This window comes from Saccopteryx bilineata, chromosome 2 (assembly GCF_036850765.1).
Source record: "Saccopteryx bilineata isolate mSacBil1 chromosome 2, mSacBil1_pri_phased_curated, whole genome shotgun sequence".
Lineage (NCBI taxonomy): Eukaryota > Metazoa > Chordata > Mammalia > Chiroptera > Emballonuridae > Saccopteryx > Saccopteryx bilineata.
Window position 1 is genome coordinate 340,704,514 of NC_089491.1, and position 23,935 is coordinate 340,728,448.

A 23,935-nucleotide genomic window follows, 5' to 3' on the forward strand; every position below is an offset into this window, starting at 1 on the left:
GAATGGGAGCTGGGGCGCTCTTGGTTCCTGGGATGATTAGAGGAGAGAGAGCAGAGCAGAGAGCAGAAGGAGGCCACGTGGAGGAGGCCACGAGAAGCAGCCAAGATGGTGGAGTGCTGAGTGAGATGCCAGTTTGTCTAGTTTGTATCTGGGATAAGGAAGGAGATGGGGAACTGAGGAGAATAAGGCTGGTGAGCTAGAAACCTTTGATTCTAGGAAACTCGGATAAGTCAGTGGCTTTGTGAGCACTGAATGTGAGTGGGTTTTGGGGCCCAGTGTGTGTTTTTACTTGCCCGCCGGGTGCAAGCTAGAATTAAAAACTATGGCCCACCAGTTTGTGGCTCTGTTGTTTCTTTACCGACTGTCCGAATCCTATGCGAACCTGCATGGGCCAGGCTGCTGTGATGGTGGCCGTGGCTCTGGCTTTACAGTTTTGAAAAGATCTTAGTATTAAAAGGGTGGAAAGGCTTAGTCTTAAAACTAAGCTTTAGGCTATAAGAACCCTGCCTGCTTACAGCCTGTCCCCCATACCCAATGCAAACTATAAGCGAGCAAATATATAAGGTCTACCAGAAAGTTCTGTCCATTTTTGGAATAAAACAAAATACAAATTTTTCTTACTGTCAATAAACTTTATTAAATAATATAATTGCCATTATTATTAATGATTTCTTGCCAGTGTGAGGGCAAGTTGTATATCCCATTGTAAGGCCAGGAGCCATGGCTGTCACTATCAAAGCAGCCGCCTGGCCCATGCAGGTTCCCATTGGATTCGAACAGTCGGTAAAGAAACAACGGAACCACAAACTGGTGGGCCATAGTCTTTAATCCTAGCTTGCACACAGCGGGCAAGTAAAAATACACACTGGGCTCCAAAACCCACTCACATTCAGTGCTCACAAAGCTACTGACTTATCCGAGTTTCCTAGAATCAAAGGTTTCTAGCTCACCAGCCTTATTCTCCTCAGTTCCCCATCTCCTTCCTTATCCCAGATACAAACTCTACACAAACTGGCATCTCAGCACTCTGCCATCTTGGCTGCTTCTCCTGGCCACATGGCCTCTTTCTGCTCTCTGCCCTGCTCCCTCTGCTCTCTCATGCTAATCATCCCAGGAACCAAGAGAACAAACTCTGTTCTGCCCCCATTTTATATTGTAGCTTCACAACCTCTAATCCAATATACAAAATAGGGAAGTCTCTAGTAGAGTCACTTCTCTGAGGCATGATTGGATTGTACCACCCCACATCAAAAAGGGTGGGAAAGGCTTAATCCCAAAACCAAGCCCCAGGCTACAACAATTCTGCCTGCCTTCAGCCCACCCCACACACACATTAATATCACCTGGGCAACGGCCTCCTCATGGGCAGCGTCATATTTAACAAAGTGAGCATAATATACTCTATCTACCCAACAGTGGGCCATCCTATTTATTGGTGTCTCACCAAGACAGGCAAACCACAAAAGAAGACTAGGGAAAAGCAGAAAACCAGCTCTTCCCATGAAGGGCAAGGGATCAGGGAAGCCCCTGCAATTGTGATAGCAGGAACTGAGTGAGCCAGCTCCTGGTCTGTCCCACTTTATAGTGTAGAAAACCAAAATCCCTTAATCCAATATACAAACAAGGAAGTCTCCGATACAAAGTCACCCATCCAAGGCATAATTGGATTCCTCATGAGAGTGCACCACCCAGATCATACAATCAGTCAAGGGTGTGGGGAAAAGCTTAGTTCCAAAACCAAACCTTAGGCTACAACGACCTGGCCTGCTTATAGCCTGTCCCCCACACCCAATATAAGTCACAAGCGAGCAAACATATATATCATATTTACAAACTTATTTGACCAACACCCATTTTTGAAAAATGTTTTATCTTTTGATGCAAAAAATTGAACCAGTGCTTATTTGATATCTTCTTCATTTTTGAATTTTTTGCCCTTCAAAAAATTTTGTAAGGACAAGAACAAGTGATAATCGGAGGGTGCTAAGTCCGGGGAATATGGTGGATTCGACAGACATGCTTCTGTAGCATTTCTTCCTTGTTGAAATTCGTAAAAATTATAGTGGCGTAAATGAACTTTATTAGTAGCCATCACATAAGACTAACGTGAATCAACTTTGTTTTAGTTAATTTGCTATGTCAGTATGTATACATTAAGTGATAAAAATAGAGAGGCACATGTAAGGCCAGGAACCGCCATCGTGGCCATTCACATGCAGGTTCCCATTGGATTCGGGCAGACGATAAAGAAATGGCGGAGTCGGAGGATGGTGGGCCATCCTATTTATTGGTGTCTCACCAAGACAGGCAAACCACAAAAGAAGACAAGGGAAAAGCAGAAAACTAGCTTTTCCCATGAAGGGCAAGGGATCAGGGAAGCCCCTGCAATTGTGATAGCAGGAACTGTGTGAGCTAGCTCCTGGTCTGTCCCACTTTATAGTGTAGAAAACCAAAAACCCCTAATCCAATATACCAACAAGGAAGTCTCTGATACAAAGCCACTTATCCGAGGCATAATTGGATTTCTCATGAGAGTGCACCACCCAGATCATACAATCAGTCAAGGGTGTGGGGAAAAGCCCAGTCTTAAAACTAAACCCTAGGCTACAACAACCCTGCCTGCCCACAGTCCGTCCCCCATACCCAACACAAACCACAAGCAAGCAAACACACATATCATATTTACAAACTCATTTGACCAACAGCACACATGCACCAAATAAACTTGTGCTTACGTGTCAAAACTTGTGATAGAAACGGACAGAACTTTCCAGTAGACCTTATATATATCATATTTACAAACTTATTTGACCAACATTCCACCTCTTTTGCTCACTTCACAATTTAAAGCACAGGTATCCCTGCACAAGGAAATTAGGCACATTACAAAAATTATAACAACATGACAAATCATACAATTTCAACAATTACAAAGGTACATTTCACCAGTCTCTGAGCGCTTTGCCAAAAGCACAGAATGTCCTCAGACTTCTTTCTAGCGATGGAAAAAGCTTCCTGGGGCTGGGGGGGAAGGCCTCTAGCAAAGCCGCCCACTATCCCCATCAGGGTATTTCACATTGTCCAAAATCCATAAATCTATCCAACAAAGGAGCCAGTGCTCACTCCGGTTGTAGTCCAGGAATTAGTCCATGCACATGGGGCCTCAGCCACTTCCCTCATCCCTGCCATCCTGGCAGGCCTTACACTGTCCCAAGGAAGAGCATGTGGCAATGGCAGTTAGCATTTCCATCTCTGCTCCAGAGAGCATGATGGCATTCACCCCTATGTCCTAAAATCGCAGACCTACCAAGGGCATAGTAGGTGCTCCTTGCTGTTGGGCTCTCATCTTCTGAAGACTGTGGATTGCAACTCCAGCCCGATTCTCCTCATCCTCCAAAGAGGAACTGAAAACATCAGCTCCTGCTGCTGGGCTTGAACCCCGGGCCGCTGCCCCCTTCTGCTCCACGGGCCTTGCAGCCCTGGCCCTGGCCTCAGCCCCGGCCTCCCACTGCTGCTGGCTCTTCACAATCTCCAGGGCATGCTTAACTCACAAACCTGTGATTCCTTCTCCAGCAGCTGCTCTATTTCCAAGAGAATTTCATGAACCTGAACCTGGTTGGCTTCCTCCGGTGCTTGATCCAGCTCCAGGGTTGGCATCTCTTTCTTCCACGATTGCTCCAGCTCCTTCAACTTCTCGGTTTGCAGGTCCTGGGCAGCCTCTCCCACAGAGCTCTTGGTTTCCTCACGCATGGTTGTAAAAGTCAGCCAACCTACAGCCCCCAAAAGGACAGCCATGGGGAACCATAACAGCAGCCAGTACTACTCCACCACTCAAAGGTGGTGGTGGCTCCATACTGTCCTGTATCAAATCCTGCCATAGACTACATCAAATGTAAGGCCAGTAGTCGTGGCCACCATCACAGCCACCTGACCCATGCAGGTTCACATTTGATTCGGATGATAATAAAACAACAGAGCTAAGAACTGGTGGGCCATTAGCTTCAATCCTAGCTCGCATCCAGCAGGCAAGAAATACACACAGTGGGAAAACACTTCCCTTTCCATTCAGGGCTCTCAAAGCCACTGACTTATCCAAGTTTCCTAGAATCAAAGGTTTCTACCTCACCAGCCTTATTCACCTCTGTTCCCCATCTCCTTCTCTCTGCACAAACTGGCTTCTCCTTCAGCACTCCGCCATCTTGGCTGCTTCTCCTCTCCTCCACGTGGCCTTTCTCTACTCTCCTCCAGCATGGGCTCTTCTGCCCCATTTTATAGTATAGAAATCAAAACCCTTAATATAATATACAAACGAGGAAGTCTCTGAAACAGTCACTTATCTGAGGCATAATTGGATTCCTCCTGAGAGTGCACCACCCCACATCATGCAATAGTCAAGGGTGTGGGGAAAAGCTTAGTTTTGAAAAGATCTTAGTATTTTTTTTTATAAATACATTTTTATTTTAATGGGGTGACATCAATAAATCAGGGTACATATATTCAAAGAAAACATGTCCAGGTTATCTTGTCATTTAGTTCTGTTGCATACCCATCACCCAAAGAGAGATCATCCTCCATCACCCTCTATCCAGTTTTCTTTGTACCCCTCCCCCTCCCCTCCCCCCTCTCCCCCCTTTTCTCTCCCCACTCCCCGTAACCACCACACTCCTGTCCATGTCTCTTAGTCTCGTTTTTATGTCCCACCAATGTATGGACTCCTGCAGTTCTTGTTTTTTTTCACTCCGCATAATGTTATCAAGGTTCCACCATTCTGCTGTAAGTGATCTGATGTCATCGTTTCTTCTAGCTGAATAGTATACCATGGTGTATATGTGCCCCATCTTCTTTATACAGTCTTCTATTTTTTTTTACAGTGATTAAAAGCCTTTAAGCAAGGCCCTGGCCGGTTGGCTCAGTGGTAGAGCGTCGGCCTAGCGTGCGGAGGACCCGGGTTCGATTTCCGGCCAGGGCACACAGGAGAAGTGCCCATTTGCTTCTCCACCCCTCCGCCACGCTTTCCTCTCTGTCTCTCTCTTCCCCTCCTGCAGCCAAGGCTCCATTGGAGCAAAGATGGCCCGGGCACTGGGGATGGCTCTGTGGCCTCTGCCTCAGGCGCTAGAGTGGCTCTGGTCGCAACATGGCAATGCCCAGGATGGGCAGAGCATCGCCCCCTGGTGGGCAGAGCGTCGCCCCTGGTGGGTGTGCCGGGTGGATCCCGGTCGGGCGCATGCGGGAGTCTGTCTGACTGTCTCTCCCTGTTTCCAGCTTCAAAAAGAAAAAAAAAAAAAAAAAAAAGAAAAAAAAAAAAAGCCTTTAAGCAAACTCTTGGCCAATACAGCAAGAATCCATAAAAGAGTAGTGTCCTTAACCTGTTCACCAAGTCCAAATTGGCCCCATCACCATGCCAAATCCCTGAAAATGCAACCCAACCACAGTACAGTCTGTTAGGAGCTGTCACAGGGAGCAGGAGTCCAGGAAAAGTCCACACAGGAAAAGTCCACATGGCACTGAAATTGTCACCATTCTATATTTTGCAGCTCACATCCAAGTCCCAATGACCTCTGCTTCTAGCTGGTAATGATTCAGGTAGACTGGAAAAGCCATTTGCAGCATGCGTGGATATGGAGCTTCTGTTCTCCTCTGCCTGGAGAGATGAGACCAGGTTGCTTTTCCCTGGAGCTCTGCAACTGTGGCATGGTAAAGAGAACCTTGGGATACACTAAGCTGGGTGGCAAAGGTAAATTCATAATACAAGTTGGCAAAAGGGGGAAAGAGAGCTCTAAATTAGGAGTAGGTCCCAGCCTGAAAAATGAGTGGGACATTGAGGTAGGAGGGATAAAGGAAACACTATATATTAAACAAAGCAGCAGGACTATCAACACCCACATCAGAGATCTTTGAGGGAAAAATAAAAAACCTGACTATTCAGGCAAAACATAGTTAAGTGGCCCTTGTGCAAATGAGATCAGTTTACCTGCTTCTTGGAAGAAATACCCTAGGCTTGTCCACAGTGTCATAGATGGGGCCGATGGCCCTGGGCACCTTCAGCCTTCAGTGGCAAACCCCAGCTTTCTGGGCAAGGTTAAGTCATAGGTGGCTGGAGCAGGGCTGGAAGAGACTGAACCCTCCCTTAGAGGAGCAAGGGGGAAGCCTACCTTCCAGTGTCCCTGTTTCCTCACAGCAGAGGCATGTAAGCCTGGCAGGCTTTAGCTCAATGACCTTCCTTTCCACTATTGGAGCAGGACCCAGATGGCAACCTATGAGACCCTTTGGGGCATTGGAGCCTTTAAGGGCATATCCTAAAAGCTGGTAGTTCCCCTGATCTCTATTGGGCTTTTTCTGCCTCTAGGTATCTTAAAAGCCATGCTCAGAAGATCTCACTGAGGAGTTTGAGGATCCCCATCCGCCTATATAAATCTTTTCCATATATCTGGAGCTATTTGGAAAAAGACAAAACAGTGTTATTAGCTGGATCTAATAAAGAAGGTAGTAGTTTGCAGGCAAAAAAGATTTGGTGTCTCCTGTTCATCAGCCTTCACAAGAAATGTAAATTTTTTTTTTTTTTAAGTAAAAAGCATGATATGGTAGACCCGTAGGAGTCATTGGCCTGGTGTGCAGGATTCCCGGGTTTGATTCCTGGCACCCAGGAGAAGCGCCCATCTACTTCTCCACCCCTCCCCCTCTCCCTCCTCTCTGTCTCTTACTTCCCCTCCTGCAGCCAAGGCTCCACCGGAGCAAAGCCACCCCGGGCACTAAGGATGGCCCCATGGCCTCCGCCCCAGTCGCTAGAATGGCTCTGGTTGTAACAGAGCAACACCCCACATGGGCAGAGCATTCCGCCCTGGTAGGCATGCCAGGGGAATCCCGGTCAGGCACATGCGGGAGTCTGTCTGACTGCCTCCCCATTTCCATCCTCAGAAACATACAAAAAATAAATAAATAAAAGAAATAATACAACCAAAAAAAAAAAAAAGGGCATTCCCTTGTGTTAAAGCTCCAGGGAGCATGAAGTGAGCTTGAGTATGTCCTATGAAACATGGAGCTCTATGTTGACATATAAGTCTTTGAAGAAGGAGGAACTGCTGAAATAGTTCATCAGCATTTGTCCCTAAGACAGTAGTCTTTATAGTGGAAACACCATAAGTAAATATTTGCTGTCTGTCTATAGATTAAAGGGGGAATATGGCAAATGCTGAAAAGCCATGCTCTTTGTGCCCCTCCCCTCCCCTAACCCCCTCCCTCTCCTCCCCCCACTCTGTACCCCCAACACTGTTGTCCATGTCTCTGAGTCTCATCTTTATGTCCCACCTATGTATGGGATCATATAGTTCTTAGTTTTTCTGATTTACTTCTTTCGCTCAGTATAATGTTATCAAGGCCCATTCATGTTGTTGTAAAAGATCCTATGTCATCATTTCTTATGGCTGAGTAGTATTCCATAGTATATATATACCAAAGCTTTTTAATCCACTCGTTCTCTGATGGACACTTGGGCTGTTTCCAGATCTTGGCTATTGTGAACAATGCTGCCATAAACATGGGGGTGCATTTCTTCTTTTCAAACAGTGCTATATGGTGTTCTTGGGGTATATTCCTAACAGTGGTATAGCTGGGTCAAAAGGCAGTTCGATTTTTAATTTCTTGAGGAATCTCCATACTGTTTTCCACAGTGGCTGCACCAGTCTGCATTCCCACCAACAGTGCAAGAGGGTTCCCTTTTCTCCACATCCTCGCCAGCACTTATTCTGTGTTGTTTTATTGATGAGCGCCATTCTGACTGGTGTGAGGTAATATCTCATTGTGGTTTTAATTTGCATTTCTCTAATCATTAGTGATGTTGAACATTTTTTCATATACCTATTGGCCATCTGTGTGTCCTCTTTGGAGAAGTGTCTATTCATTTCTTTTGCCCATTTTTGGATTGGATTGTTTGTCTTCCTGGTATTAAGTTTTACAAGTACTTTATAAATTTTGGTTATTAACCCCTTATCAGACGCAATATCAAATATATTCTCCCATTGTGTAGTTTGTCTTTTTATTCTGTTCTTATTGTCTTTAGCTGTGCAGAAGCTTTTTAGTTTGATAAAGTCCCATTTGTTTATCCTGTCTTTTATTTCACTTGCCTGTGGAGACAAATCAGCAAATATATTGCTGCGACAGATGTCAGAGAGCTTACTGCCTATGTTTTCTTCTAAAATGCTTATGGTTTCAAGGCTTACATTTAAGTCTTTTATCCATTTTGAGTTTATTTTTGTGAGTGGTGTAAGTTGGTGGTCTAGTTTCATTTTTTTTGCAGGTAGCTGTCCAATTTTCCCAACACCATTTGTTGAAGAGGCTGTCTTTACTCCATTGTATTTCCTTACTTCCTTTGTCAAATATCAGTTGTTCATAGAGCTGTGGGTTTATTTCTGGGTTCTCTGTTCTGTTCCATTTATCTATGTGCCTGTTCTTATGCCAGTACCAGGCTGTTTTGAGTACAATGACCTTATAATATAACTTGATATCTGGAAGTGTGATACCTTCCGCTTTATTCTTCCTTTTCAAGATTGCTGAGGCTATTCGTGTTCTCTTTTGGTTCCATATAAATTTTTGGAATATGTGTTCTATATCTTTGAAGTAAGTCATCGGTATTTTAATCGGTATTGCATTAAATTTATAAATTACTTTGGGTAATATAGACATTTTAATGATGTTTATTCTTCCTAACCATGAGCACGGTATATGCTTCCACTTATTCGTATCTTCCCTCATTTCTTTTATCAATGTTTTATAATTTTCCGAGTACAAGTCTTTAATCTCCTTGGTTAGATTTATTCCTAGGTACTTTATTTTTTTGGTTGCAATGGTAAAGGGGATTGATTCCTTGATTTCTCTTTCTGACAGTTCATTATTAGTGTATAAAATGCCTCTGATTTCTGAGTATTGATTTTATATCCTGCCACCTTGCCGAATTCATTTATCAGGTCTAGTAGTTCTTTGACTGAGACTTTAGGGTTTTCTATATACAATATCATATCATCTGCAAATAATGATAGTTTTACTTCTTCTTTTCCAATTTGGATGCCTGTTATTTCTTTTTCTTGTCTGATTGCTGTGGCTAGGACTTCCAGAACTATGTTGAATAAGAGTGGTGAAAGGGGGCACTCCTGCCTTGTTCCTGATCTTAAGGTTATTGCTTTTAATTTTTGCCCATTGAGTATGATGTTGGCTGTGGGTTTGTCATAGATGGCCTTTATCATGTTGAGGTATGTTCCCTGTATTCCCACTTTGCTGAGAGTTTTGATCATGAATGGGTGCTGGACTTTATCAAATGCTTTTTCTGCATCTATTGAAATTATCATGTGGTTTTTCTCCTTTCTTTTGTTTATGTAATGAATCACATTGATTGATTTGCAAATATTGTACCAGCCTTGCCTCCCTAGAATAAATCCCACTTGATCATGGTGTATGATTTTTTTCATATATTGCTGGATCCGGTTTGCTAGTATTTTGTTGAGGATTTTTGCATCTAAAATTTTTGGCCTATAATTTTCTTTCTTTGTGTTGTCTTTGCCTGGTTTTGGAATCAGAATTATGCTCGCCTCATGAAAGGAGTTTGGAAGTCTTCCTTCCTCTTGAATTTTTTGAAATAGCTTGAGAAGGATAGGAATTATTTCTTCTTTGAATATTTGGTAGAATTCACTTGTGAAGCCATCAGGCCCAGGACTTTTCTTTTTTGGGAGTTTTTTGATAGCTGTTTGAATCTCATTTGTTGTAATTGGTCTGTTTAGGTTTTCTGATTCTTCGAGATTGATTTTTGGAAGATTATATGATTCAAGGAATTTGTCCATTTCATCTAGGTTGTCTAGTTTTTTGGCGTACAGTTCTTCATAGTATTTTCTTACAATATTTTGTATTTCTCTTGTGTCAGTTGTTATTTCTCCACTCTCGTTTCTAATTTTATTTATTTGAGTCCTCTCTCTTTTTTTCTTGGTGAGTCTCGTTAAAGGTTCATCGATCTTGTTTACCTTTTCAAAGAACCAGCTTCTGGTTTCATTGATCCTCTGAATTGTTTCTTTAGCCTCTGTGTCATTTATTTCTGCTCTGATCTTTATTATTTCCTTCCTTCTACTAGCTCTGGGCTTTACTTGCTGTTCTTTTTCTAGTTCTTTTAGATGCAGGATTAAGTTGTTTATTTGAGCTTTTTCTAGCTTCTTGAGTTATGCCTGTAATGCTATAAACTTCCCTCTCAGGACTGCTTTTGCTGTGTCCCATAAATTTTGAGTTGATGTATGCTCATTATCGTTTGTTTCTAGGAATTTTTTAATTTCTTCTTTGATCTCAATGTTAACCCATTCGTTATTTAATAACGTGCTATTTAGTTTCCAAGTGTTTGAATGTTTTTCAATTTTTCTATTGTGGTTGATTTCTAGTTTAATGCCATTGTGATCAGAGAAAGTGCTTGATATGATTTCAATCTTCTTAAATTTGTTGAGACCACTTTTGTTCCCTAACATGTGGTCTATTCTAGAGAATGTACCATGAGCGCTTGAAAAGAATGTATATTCTGTTGTTTTAGGGTGAAAGGTTCTGAAGATATCTATTAAATCGAGTTGATCTAATATGTCCTTTAAGTCTGCTGTTTCTTTGTTGATTTTCTTTCTTGAGGATCTACCTAATGATGTTAATGGGGTATTGAAATCCCCTACTATTATAGTATTGCTGTTGATCTCGCCCTTTAAGTCCATCAAAGTCTGCTTTATATATTTAGGTGCTCCTATATTAGGTGCGTAGATATTTATAATGGTTATATCTTCCTTTTGGATTTCTCCTTTTATCATTATGTAGTGACCTTCTTTATCTCTAACTATGGTATTGGTTTTAAAGTCCATTTTGTCTGATATAAGTATTGCTACCCCAGCTTTTTTTTCATTTCCATTTGCGTGAAATATTTTTTTCAATCCTTTTATCTTCAGTCTGTGTGTATCTTTTGATTTAGGGTGTGTCTCTTGTATACAGCATATGTATGGGTCCTGTTTTCTTATCCACGCAGCTACCCCATGTCTCTTGATTGGATCATTTAATCCATTAACATTTAAGGTTATTACTGATATGTAATTGTTTATTGCCTTTTTTTTTTTTCTTTGAAACTGTATTCCTCTTTTGCTATATTCTTTTTTTCCTTTGATCTGTTTACAAAGGTCCCTTAGCATTTCTTGCAGCCTTGGTTTGGTTGCAGTGAATTCCTTGAGTTTTTTTTTTCTTGTCTGTAAAGCTTTTTATTTCTCCTTCAATTTTAAATGATAGCCTTGCTGGATAAAGTAGTCTTGGTTGTAGGTTCTTGTTCTGCATTACTTTGAATATTTCTTGCCATTCCCTTCTGGCCTCAAGTGTTTCTGTTGAGAAGTCAGAAGTCATCCTTATGGGGGCTCCTTTGTAGGTGATAGTCTTTTTTTCTCTAGCAGCTTTTAATATTTTCTCTTTATCATTTAGCTTTGGTATTTTAATTATGATGTGTCTTGGTATTGGTTTCTTTGGGTTTCTCCTTAATGGAGTTCTCTGTGCTTCCTGAACATGTGTGATCTTTTCCTGCCTTAATTAGGGGAAGTTTTCCGCTATAATATGTTTGAACAAAGTCTCTATCCCTTGTTCTTTCTCTTCTTCTTCAGGAACCCCTATGATGCGGATGTTATTTCTCTTCATGTTGTCACAGAGCTCTCTTAGAGTTTCCTCAGACTTTTTAAGTCTCTTTTCTTTTTTCTGCTCTGCTTTCATGCCTTTATTTATTGTGTCCTCTAACTCACTGATTTGATTCTCTGCTTCATCCATCCTGCTTTTAATTCCTTCCATTGTATTCTTTATTTCAGATATTGTATTTGTCATTTCTGCCTGATTCTTTTTTATTATTTCAATGTCCTTTTTTATATTTGTTATCTCTTTATTTAGGTTTTCATAATGGCCATCTATGGTTGTTCTGATATCTTTGAGCATCCTAACAATCGTTATTTTAAACTCTGCATCTGGTAATTTGGTTATATCTGATTCACTTAGGTCCTTTTCTGGGGATTTCTCTTGGTTTAATTGTGTTGTATTCTCTGCCTCTGCATTTTCTCTTCACGGGAGTGGCTGTGATCACGTGCTCGGGTGCACAAGGGTTGGTGGCCTTTGCCTTTGCCCTGCCCCCGTGTGTGATGTTATGTTCCATCCTAAGGGCACTGGCGAGCACCTTTGCTCAGCTGCGGGTCTCCGCCTGTTTCCGGGCTTTCACCCTGCCCTTGCAGAAGGAGCCCACTCAAGGAACGGCTGCTAGCCTTGGCTCTACCGCCGGGCAGGACTGCGTTCCCAAGCTCAACTCAGTAGCGAAACTCCGCCTCTTCTGGGCTTTTGGCTCCACCCCCACGGGAGGAGCAGGCTACCAAGTCAGACCGCAAGCCTGGGTTGCACGGGTGGGGCAAGGCTGTCCTCCTCTGCCCTTGCTCAGGGGCTGGTCTCCACCCTTTCCGGGGTTCCCGCCCTTTTCCCCCGCAGGCTGGATTACAGGCTACCGGCAGCTGACCTGACCGCTTTTGCACGCCCCCTTCTCCCCAGCCAGGCAAGATTGAGCTCACACCTGAGCCGAGTGGTGACCAGCTGGTTTCCGCCCCTGCCAGCAGAACCATGCTTTTGTCTCCCGCTGCCGCCTGCCCTCCGGCGCGCCCTCAGCCGTGTGGGTGGGGGCATTGCAGCTTGGACCCTAAGACTCACTACTGTAGACCCCAAAGCTCCCTCCTTCTATGCGACTCTGCTCTGAGTGCCGGGGGGAGCTTGTTTGGCTGTTCTCCTGCTTCCCTTTGCTGGTATTGCTGTTTCTGGGGGAAATATTCACTTCAGCTTTGGGAAGTGACTCATCCCAGGGGTTAGGGTGGCTATCTCCCAAAATGCTTCTCCCTGTGCCTCTTAGATTATACTCTATTCCTGTTACTCTGGTCCTCTCCTCTTTCCCCCCGTCCCCAGGAGCCCCGGGTGGGTGGTTATGAGAGAGATGTTCTGCGCGGACCCTTTAAGAAGGATCCTGGGTCTGAGAAATCAGACTCTTTCTCAAAAACAGTATCCCGACCTTTTTCCAGCTAAATACTGTCCTTACACCTCTTCTGGGCTCTGTGGCTCCAGGCTGGGGCTTTGTTCCTGGGGCTCAGGACCCTTCCCCCTCTGCTAAACTCACTTTCTGCCACGTGAAAGTGCTGCCTGCTCCCTGCTGCCATTCGCTCCAGGGAGCTGGGCAGCTCTCTCCGCGTTTCCCCGTTTTCGCTTTTCCTACCAGTCTCTGTGTGGCTTCTTCAGCGTTCCTTGGTTTAAGAGTCCTCTTAGTTTAGACCAAAGTTGGCTTTTCCAGATGATAGTTCATAAAATTAGTTTGTAATCCACTTTGGTTCTGGGAGGTATTTGTTGGTACGTCCGCCTACTCCAGCGCCATCTTGTCTCTCAAAAAGATCTTAGTATTAAAAGGGTGGGAAAGGCTTAGTCTTAAAACTAAGCCTTAGGCTATAAGTACTCTGCCTGTCCCCCTCACCCAATGCAAATTATAAGAGAACTATATATATATATATATATATATATATATATATATATATATATATATATATATATAATATTTACAAACTTATTTAAGCAACAGCTTAATGATTGTCATGCTGTCATGCCCCCGCAAACTGTATGTGGTCAAAGGGTATATAACCAGCCTCTGAGATACATTTGGTGCTGCACGATTTGGGTCAGATATGCTCCATGTTAGTCATATGCAGCCGGCATATTAATAAATCTCCTCCTTTTAATAAAACCCTTCAAAATTCATCTGGACTTGGTGTCTCTACGTAAACCAGCAGAAGTGAGGCATGGTTACTTTACAACACTCCATTTTAAAATTCTTTCTTTCTTTGCTCTTCACTCTTCACTTTGTTATCCCTCGACCCTCTCACCATACTCATTCCTCCTACAGGACTCTGTCTCCAGTAGTAAAAGTAGTTTTGAAATCAGCCGCTTAATTAACGCAGAGACACGGTGGAGCTCCGCCCTATAGGAGGAGCCAAGACTGGCATATCGAATAGGCGGTTGGTGGTTGACAAATGAACCCTTAATCCTTTAGGGGAGCCACAGGCACACAAAAGGCCAATCAGACCGCGGTTCTAGTAATTCTGAGGGGCGGGGCTGTGCAAGCGCCCTCCCACCTCTCAGCCTCCCGCCGTGGCCATCAGAGCCTCGCGGGCTCCGGCAGGCCCCGCCCCCTGGCCAGGCGCGGCGGCTATTGGGCGGTGCGCTCCCAGCCGTTGTATCAGTTTCGGGGAGAGCGCGCGGGGGCGGGTGCTGGGGCGGGACCGGGTTGGGCCCCTGGCCCGAGAGAAAAGCGGGGTGGCTCGGCTGGGCTGGGCGGACTCGGGAAACACCGAGGCGATTGGCGAGGCGGGCGGAGCGCAGCCTCCCTGGTGCGAGGAACGGTCCCCGCTGACAGATCCCCTTTTTCCGGCCGCGCCACCCGGGAGGCGGATCCCCGGTGTCTAGGAGGCTTCCCCCGCCCTCCTTCTCCCGCGGGTCACCGGAGCGGCCTGGGAGGAGGAGGAGGAGGCGGAGGTCGTCGGGGGCGGCGGCGGCGGGAGGAGACAGCGCTCCCCCTTCCCCGGCGACGGCGGCAGCGGCGGGGGCAGGACAATGGAGGTGGCTGTGGAGAAGGCGGCGACGGCAGCCGCGGCGGTGTCGGCGGCGGCGGCCGGAGGCTCCTCGGCGGCGCCGAGCGGGGAGAACGAGGCCGAGAGTCGGCAGGGCCCCGACTCGGAGCGCGGCGGCGAGGCGGCCCGGCTCAACCTGTTGGACACTTGCGCCGTGTGCCACCAGAACATCCAGAGCCGGGCGCCCAAGCTGCTGCCCTGCCTGCACTCCTTCTGCCAGCGCTGCCTGCCGGCGCCGCAGCGCTACCTCATGCTGCCCGCGCCCATGCTGGGCTCGGCCGACACGCCGCCGCCGCCGCCGCCGGGCCCCGGCTCGCCGGTCGGCGGCTCCTCGCCGTTCGCCACCCAAGGTGAGAGGCGGGTGCGGGGCCGCCGGGGGCGGGCGGAGGACCCGCTGTCATGTCGCCGCCGCCGGGGTGCGCGGCGGGGGAGGGGCGAAGCGGAGGGTATGTGTCGGCGGCGGTGACATGGAGGGCCCGCGCGCCCCGCGAGCAACTTCCCCGGGCGCTGTGGACTTGGCCGCGCTGCTGCCGCAGATTCTGTCCCTCGGCTGTCTCCTCCGGGGTCAGGCGGCCCGTACTTTTGAAAAAATCTGTCGGGAGTCCGCTGTTGTCTGTATCTCGGGTTCTTTGCCAACTGCCTCTAGTTAACGGCCACCCTCTGCCTCCCCCAAAGCTTTGTCCAGGTGCATATGATCTTAATCAGCTCGTCGGTGCCCACGAGTTTTTGTGCTTGTGTGTGTGTGAGTGTGTGTGCTGGAGGGGATGAAGTGATGGGGACTTGGTTTGATGATTTCTGATCAGAGGTCTATTTTCTGTCTTGCCTGTTTCGGGTTCGGTACCGTAATGAGAGCCCAGTTCACTTCTCTCGGCTGTGGACAAAGGAACCAAGAGACGGTGTTTTGTTGCCTTTTTCTTTCGAAGGTTTTGTTTTGAGACGGCAAGGGGGAAAGAGGAATGGAACAAAGTGGTCTGGGGTGCCGAGTTTTCTTGTATTTTGTAGGCACCAGCTGGAAATGTTGACGTTACGGTTCTCTTTATGGTGTTTGTTACTGTATAATGAGACTTTTGACAGGTAGTTTCCATTGCTAACGTTAACAAGTTTGAAACACTTAAAGTTAGTTAAAGTAAGCACAGTAATTATTTCTAGTGAAATGCTAGAAGCTTTTAGGTTTTAATATTGCAAATATTTGAGCAGCTTTAAAACATACAAAGTAACTGGAAGGAGATTTATTTTTATTTAATATATAAAACACGTGTATACGATTTTTTGCTTTGCGTGGGAATTCACTTTAGAAGAACTAGTTGATTTAATTTGAGCTATGCTAATTAAATAATTGAGCGAGGTCAAGGGGTGTATGAAATTAATGTTTTATAGAGAGACTGTGGTGTTAGAATCCTCATTTAATTACATGTTAGCAACAGTATCTGGTTGAGGGAGACAATTTTCCGTAGATCCCTCTTTTTCTGCAGGTTCTGCCCGCGGAATGATTGCCTTTGTTTCTATGTTTAAAGGATGTTTGTATAAGGAACATCCTTAGAAGAAAGTGTCTTCCATCAGAGCAAAGAGTAGGCATGCATATTATATATAATAAAGGTAAATGTCTCCTAGAGTTAAAGGCAGGCATATTTATTGCTCATCATGAAAAATTAGGGTTCCCTAAGTCCCTAACTAGGTTTCTTCTCATGTGACACACAGCCCATTTGGCCTGTGCAGGTGTCAACTGGCCCTCTTCTCCTTGTTGATGGGAACTGGGACTACAAATGGGTGTGCTTTGGCTTATGTTATTATTGTAAATAATAAACTACCCTCTGCCTGAGACGGGAGTCTCCTGTCTTTTCCTCACATCCATGGTAAACTATTTTATTAGCTTGTTAAGTAGAGTAAATCTCAGATTCTTCACACTAATTTGCGCAGATGTGGCCCACCTGTTGGAAAGTTAGAACTGGTGAAACTTAAATCTTAGTTCTTAATTTATTTTGACACATTTTAAAGTTTCTTTTATTTATATTAAGTGGTTAAACAGGTTAGTAGCCAATTAGGATCTGAATTTTGCATAATTGTAGAATTAAGATGTATTGTTTGCATGGCCATGACATTCTGACCAGAATGAATGAAAACATGCGTAATAAAAGCTCTGATTTTCAATTCTGAGACAAGTTTGTCATTCAGATTTCTCAAAATGTTTTGTAATTCCAATCTCCAACTATTTATCTCTATCTTTCTTGAATACCGTAATTAGTAAATGAAGTTGGTATCTAGGCTCAAATAATTATAACAACGTTATTCTCTTATAATAATGAATGGTGGTCTGGTGAGTCATTTGAAAGGAAGAGACTACAGGACACATTAAGTTTTTTTTTTTTTTGCATTTTTCTGAAGCTGGAAGTGGGGAGGCAGTCAGACAGACTCCCGCATGCACCTGACTGGGATCCACCGGGCACGCCCACCAGGGGGCGATGCTCTGCCCATGGGGGGGTCTCTCTGTTGCAACCAGAGCCATTCTAGCTCCTGAGGCAGAGGCCACAAAGCCATCCCCAGCACCTGGGTCATCTTTGCTCCAATGGAGCCTTGGCTGTGGGAGGGGAAGAGAGAGACAGAGAGGAAGGAGAGGGGGAGGGGTGGAGAAGCAGATGGGCGCCTCTCCTGTGTGCCCTGGCCAAGAATCAAACCCGGGACCTCTGCACACCAGGCCGATGCTCTACCACTGAGCCAACTGGCCAGGGCCCGGACACATTAAATTTTTATTTATTGATTTTAGAGAAGGGGGAGAGAGAGAAAATCATTGATTAGTTGTTCCACTTATTTATGCACTAGAAAGCCCAGCGGTCATACGAAATGACCTCTGTTCTAGATATTATAAATTGTAATTAAAATGATTTGTGCAAAGGTGTCTGCTAATTCAAACTGAATTACCCAGGGCAGGCGGCGAGGACACCCCTTTGCTTAGTGCCCCACGGGGTTTCCCCCTTCTACTTGCCTAATTGCTTAAAGTAGAGTGCAATGAAGGAAACCACTGGCGGTACATTTCTTAAGAGCCACCGCTAGCTCAATAAATAAAGGTGATTTAAATAATAAAATGTTAATTCACATGTCAAAGATCTCTTTGTACACAACATTTCTTGTGTAGATCTTTCCATCATTTTTTTTTTTAAATTTTTATTTTATTTATTCATTTTAGAGGGGGGGGAGAGAGAGAGAGATAGAGAGAGAGAGGAGCTGGAAACATCAACTCCCATATGTGCCTTGACCAGGGTTTTGAACCGGCGACCTCAGCATTTCCAGGTTGACGCTTTATCCACTGCACCACCACAGGTCAGGCTCTTTCCATCATTTTTAAGCTCGCCTTGCAGAGGACCATCAATTATTTTTAATTTTACGTCCGTTTTTTCACGAACTCTTGAACAGGCAACATAAAGTTGACTGTTTCCAAATGCAGGCTCAGGTAAAAAAATGCCAACTTTGAGAAAATTCTTTCTTGCCACGGTCAAATTGATTAGTTTCTCACTTGAAGTTTAAGGACTGACAGTGTTCCCATTTAATATTCATGTCACCAGAGGAATGCTCAAAAATTAAAATTTCTCTGTTTGAAACTGTTTTAATCCTTTTTGCGTTTCGGTCAGCATTACTCTGTCGTTTTTTTGCATTTCTCTCCTGCTTTTGTTCAAGGGACTTATTTTGTCGAGACAGGCTTTTTTGTCTTGCATCTGAGGCAAGCCTTCTTTCTCTATGCTCATCAGTCTCATTTTGCCGAGAAAGACACATTTGCTCTGCGACTGAAGCAAGCCTTGTCTTTCTCTGCTCAGTGGTTTCTTTTTGTCGAGAAAGCCGTTTTTGTGCAGCTTTAGCTCCTTTTCTCTCCTCTTCAGTGCTGTATTTTCTAGGAGGCATTCTTAAAAGAAATTACATTAAGACGTAATTTTTATGTAAAACAGATGATTGCCAATGCAAACAAATGTTCACCTTCCCCCTGACACGCTCAATTTGCGTTCAGCCTTAAATTGTTTCAAAAGCAGATGATTGTCAATGCAAACAAATGTTCACCTTCCCCCTGACCCGCTCAATTTGCGTTCAGCCATGGCAACTTCACCCCATTGGCTAGTACAGTTACGCAAGCAACTAATAAGCTATCGGCGACAAACAGACACTTAAGCCACATATAATAAAGATTCGTTGATTGATTCTTGTGCCTGGGCAGGGATTATTTTTTATCTTTGAGTTTGTAAGCAAAAGTTTAAGGAAAGCATTTACAATGGAAGATCAATGTTTTTGTTTTTATACTGAGAAAGAAAAGGCTTTAATGTTACTTTAGAAGTATATACCTCTAAAAAGAGGGTTATCTTCAATGAATTAAAAATATCCTGGGCCTTCTTGACTGTAGTGTTTTCTTCCTCTCTCCTTGCAAACTTACTTTAATACTAGCTGAATCAACAGTTTAGACACATTAGGATTCCTTTGATCACCTGTTCTTCATTCTCTTAATGAACTTGTGAGTACATCTGTCCTGGATGAAACTACACATACCATACCTATAGGGGCTAAGCAGGTTAATTGGGATGGAGAGCTATGAGCCTGGTATTATAGTAATAGGGAAATGGTGGGGAATGAAAGGTGGCAAATTCTACTGAGCTCCAGCAGATAGATTGTCATGTGATAGTGCAGGTCCAGTTTTGAAGGACCTTTCTTTCTGGGTTTTGTGTTTTTTTTTTTTCTTTAAAGAGAAGTGTGAAATCTTGATTTTGTGTAAAATTTCTCTAGTATTAGATATTGGCAGGTAATTGAAAGAAAATAACACACCTACAAAAGTCTATTGTGTAGGCCAAACAAAAAGTTTGAGGCCATATAACATGTTCCATTTATATTCTTAACTTTTAGATTGGAATTTTCCGTTTTTTAGCTGTACTAGAATCACCTGGTATACTTGTTAAAATTTATATTTCTAGGTCCCTCAACCCAGAGAGCCCAATTTGGCATAGTTTTAGAATTCTAGAGTATAATATGAAACCTAGTGTTTTCTTAGCTCAAAATACAGTTAGTTAATTATAAGAGGGTTCTTTTGGAAAACTTAAGACCAAAATTCAGGTGTAGAGTAGTAATTCTCAACAGTATCATATCTAGTTCCCCTTGCCATTAAACTTTTTGGTGCTCCTTATTTTATCCTAAATGAATTTATAGAAAATAAATTCTTCCTCTTTTTTGGGGGAGGGACAGAGAGAGTCAGAGAGAGGGACAGACAGGGACTGACAGGAAGGGAGAAAGATAAGAAGCATCAATTCTTCATTGCGGCATCTTAGTTGTTTATTGATTGCTTTCTCATATGTGCCTTGACGAGGGTGGGGGGGTGTCTACAGCAGAGTGAGTGACCCCTTGCTCAAGCCGGCAACCCTACACTCAAGCCAGCAACTTTGGGGTTTCAAACCTGGGTCCTCCACATCCCAGATCGATGCTCTGTCCACTGCTCCACCGCCTGGTCAAGCCCTAACTCATTTTTAAATATTAAAATCACTATAATGCTTTTATCTTTTTTTAAAAAACTAACTTGTAAGAAAGAAGTATAATTTACAAATGCTCAAAAATGTTTGAAAGGAGCCACATTATTTGTCCAGGAGTGTGAATGTATACATAACGCTCAATTCTGGAAGCTGATTTCTTTTGGTTCTTAGCAAAAAGTATAAATTCATTTTGAGTACAAAATATAATGACAAAGGATTAATAGTATTTAAAGTTGATTCATACTGTCTATATCTGTTTTATACACAACAGTTCTATATACAGTGTTCACCTGTTGATGGAAATTACTATTGTTTTCAGTTTTAGGCTACTATGAATGAAATTTTCCTTTTTAAAGAAAGATTGATTTATTGCCTTGGCTGGATAGCTCAGTTGGTTTAGAGCAGTGTTTCCCAACCTTTTTTGTGCCATGCCCCACCTTAACCTTTCTAAAATTTTTATGTCCCCCCCATGTAACATACATAATTTTTAACATTAAAAAATTGATTTGTTCACTTAATAAACATAAATGATAGGTTCTAGGAAGAAATCACTATGAAATTGTTAACAAAACACAGTAAGTAAAATTTCAAAACATATACTGAAAAACAGAAATTTAAATTCCAAATAATTTTAATACAGATTTTTCTATATTAATTTATTATTTTAATTTAGTGTGATCCTTGCGCTCCCTTGATGCTTGCTGCACAGAGATTTTATATTAGGTTCCAATTTGGTTAGCTTTAGTCTCAAGTCTCCACGTTGTGTTATATCCAGCCGATTTCTTTTTTTTACCAGTAAATCATTTACAGCACTAAATCCACATTCAGCTAAAAATGAAGATGGAAACGGTAGCAATAGTTTTCTTGCACATTTGGTTGAATTTGGGTATTTGATTTCTGTTTCCTCACAAAGCCATGCCATCACTCCTTTGATATTAAATAAAGCTTTAACTGACTCATCATTTTGCAATTCTGCGAGTTCTTCTTGATACTGCATATTTGATATATCAGACAAATCCACTAACATTGGCTGCATCATCCATGTTGGGAAATCAATTTGTTTTAAATCAGAAAATCTTTCTTTTAAATCAGCCGATAGAATATTCAAATGATTGACAATAACAAGTAAAGCGGTATCAGTTACTTCACATTTTTGGAGCCAATGAAACTGTTTAAAGTTTTTGTTGTTAATATGTTTCTGACATAACTCAATATTGGTAATGAAACCAAATATCTTTGCTTTTGCATCGACAAGAGTTTTATTTGTTCCTTGAAGTTGCTTATTTAATATATTTAGTTTTTCAAAGATATCGGCTAAATAACTCACAAATGCTTTACCATCTATTGTTAACAGATACTTCATTTCAGGTTTGTCACTTAAAAAATCACTAAGAGTATCAAACAGTTCCATAAATCTTTTCAAACAGTTTCCTTTAGATAGCCATCTTACTTTAGTATGAAGTAAAAGTCTCACATGGTCTTCATTTTGTTCTTCATAAAATAGCTTGAAAAGACGCTCACATTTGGCACTACCTTTAATAGCATGAACACACTTTATTACTGTATGTAATACTTCATTCAGAACAGGCGAGATGTTTTTAGCTACCAAGTTTTCCCTATGAATAACACAATGCACAAGAATCATTTCTGGATTCGCATCTTTCATCAATTTTAAGCAGCCATTTTTCTTGCCCATCATATTGGGAGCACCATCTGCAGCACAAGATGTTATATTTTTCATTGGTATATCATTGACATCTAGGTAGTTTTTTAGCTTATTATATATATCTTTGGAGGTAGTGGTGCTTTCTAATCTTTTACAGAACAACATTTCTTCAGCAAAATGTCTTTTATCAATATATCTTACATAAGTTATCAATACTGCCTCACTGTCTCTCAAAGTTGATTCATCCATTTGCAAGGAGAATTTTCTTGTTTTCAGCTTTTCAATATGTTGTTTTTCAATATCCTCACTCATTTCGTCTATTCTTCTGCTAACAGAATTGTTACTGAGTGGCATAGCTTTTACATCTTTGTCATCTTTTTCAAGAACCGTTTTGGCCCTGGCCGGTTGGCTCAGCGGTAGAGCGTCGGCCTGGCGTGCGGGGAACCCGGGTTTGATTCCTGGCCAGGGCACATAGGAGAAGCGCCCATTTGCTTCTCCACCCCCTCCCCTCCTTCCTCTCTCTCTCTTCCCCTCCTGCAGCCAAGGCTCCATTGGAGCAAAGATGGCCCGGGCGCTGGGGATGGCTCCTTGGCCTCTGCCCCAGGCGCTGGAGTGGCTCTGGTCTCGGCAGAGCGACCCCCCCCCCCAGGGGCAGAGCATCGCCTCCTGGTGGGCAGAGCATCGCCCCTGGTGGGCGTGCCGGGTGGATCCCGGTCGGGCGCATGCGGGAGTCTGTCTGACTGTCTCTCCCCGTTTCCAGCTTCAGGGGGAAAAAAAAAAAAAAAAAAAAAGAACCGTTTTAAGAAATGCTGATATTGACGGTTTTATTAAATTCTCTCCTATAGTGTGATTTTCTCCAGTTTTAGCGATGAATAAAGAAATTTGATAACTAGCCTCAAGAACACGATTATTAGTTGAAGTATGAGCAGTCAATAAAGACTTTAATGTTCTTTTTCCAAAAGATTTAAAGTAACTCAAATCTGAATTAATATGAGCACTATGTTTCACCTTCAAATGCGCCTCAAGACGACCTTGTTTCATTGATTCGTTGGTCAAGCATTGCAGGCATAAAAGACAAAAAGGAATCCGCTCATCGTGAACAGCGGGTATGAACCCAAATTTTAAATATTACTCCGAATATTGACGAGTTTTTTTCTTGCTTGCACCACTCATTTTACTATGGGCTATAGGAAATAAAAATAAGATCAATTAAAAACTAATATTAAAATATGTGTTAAAATATATTCAATGTGACATAGAGTAAACGTATACTAAAAATTCATATTTATTTAAATGTATATAACACATTTACTACACTACCACCGCAAATCAAAAGGTATCTATATTTTTCCACTTGACAAAATTTTCTGGAAAGTTATGCTTCTAAAATTAAAATTATCGTGCATGCACTATTATAGCCCCAATAATATTTATAAAATATTAGTGCTTTCTAGCCCCGATGCAAGAAGTACTTAATAAAGAGTTTAATATTGATAAAAATAAAATCAAATACTTGCCAATTATATCTATACAATATATATGTATATTTATTAAATCACCGAGCTTTTACAACAGTTTTGACTGACACTTATTTCAAATTAACACCAACTGAATGATGTGAAACACTACAGAAGTTGCGATGGGCCAATTAGGTGAGAATAACTGCGTTGTTTAGCGAGTTTTTAAAACGTCCAGGGTTCCCCGTGGCAGACGGCACGCTCCGCGGTGAACCCAGGACGAAGTTTACTTGAGGATGCCAATCACCCAGTTGATATTTTGGTCTCGTCAAACGAAATTATACTTAATAATTATTTACCGCAATTATTTAAGAATTGCATTTTTTGTTAAATTTGGCACCGATATCTAGCATTGCATTTAAATGGCCCGGGGCGAAAGAGTTCAAGTCGTGTCGAGTCCATTTTCAAATTGCCCCCCTTAACTATAGAATTGCCCCCCTGTGGGGCGTGGGCCCCATGTTGGGAAACACCGGTTTAGAGCATAATCCTGAAGTGCAGAGAGATTGTCAGTTCAGCCCCTGGTCAGGGCACATACAGGAACAGATTGATGTTCCCATCTTTCTCTCTCTAAAATCAATAAAGCAA

General features: G+C 42.9%; 1 protein-coding gene across 6 annotated transcripts in view; it reads left to right on the forward strand.

The window, feature by feature from the left end:
- The first annotated feature begins 14,368 nt into the window (after window positions 1-14,368).
- The window catches only part of TRIM24 (tripartite motif containing 24), a 93,604-nt gene continuing 84,037 nt past the window's right edge, over window positions 14,369-23,935 (forward strand). For 3 of the 6 annotated variants that reach the window (XM_066262383.1, XM_066262385.1, XM_066262386.1), the window contains exon 1: window positions 14,369-15,025. In XM_066262383.1, the coding sequence (XP_066118480.1) occupies window positions 14,659-15,025 (367 nt within the window). In that variant the 5' untranslated portion in view covers window positions 14,369-14,658. The remainder of the gene's footprint in view (window positions 15,026-23,935) is intronic. The other 3 variants (XM_066262382.1, XM_066262384.1, XM_066262387.1) reach the window with 1 other exon arrangement.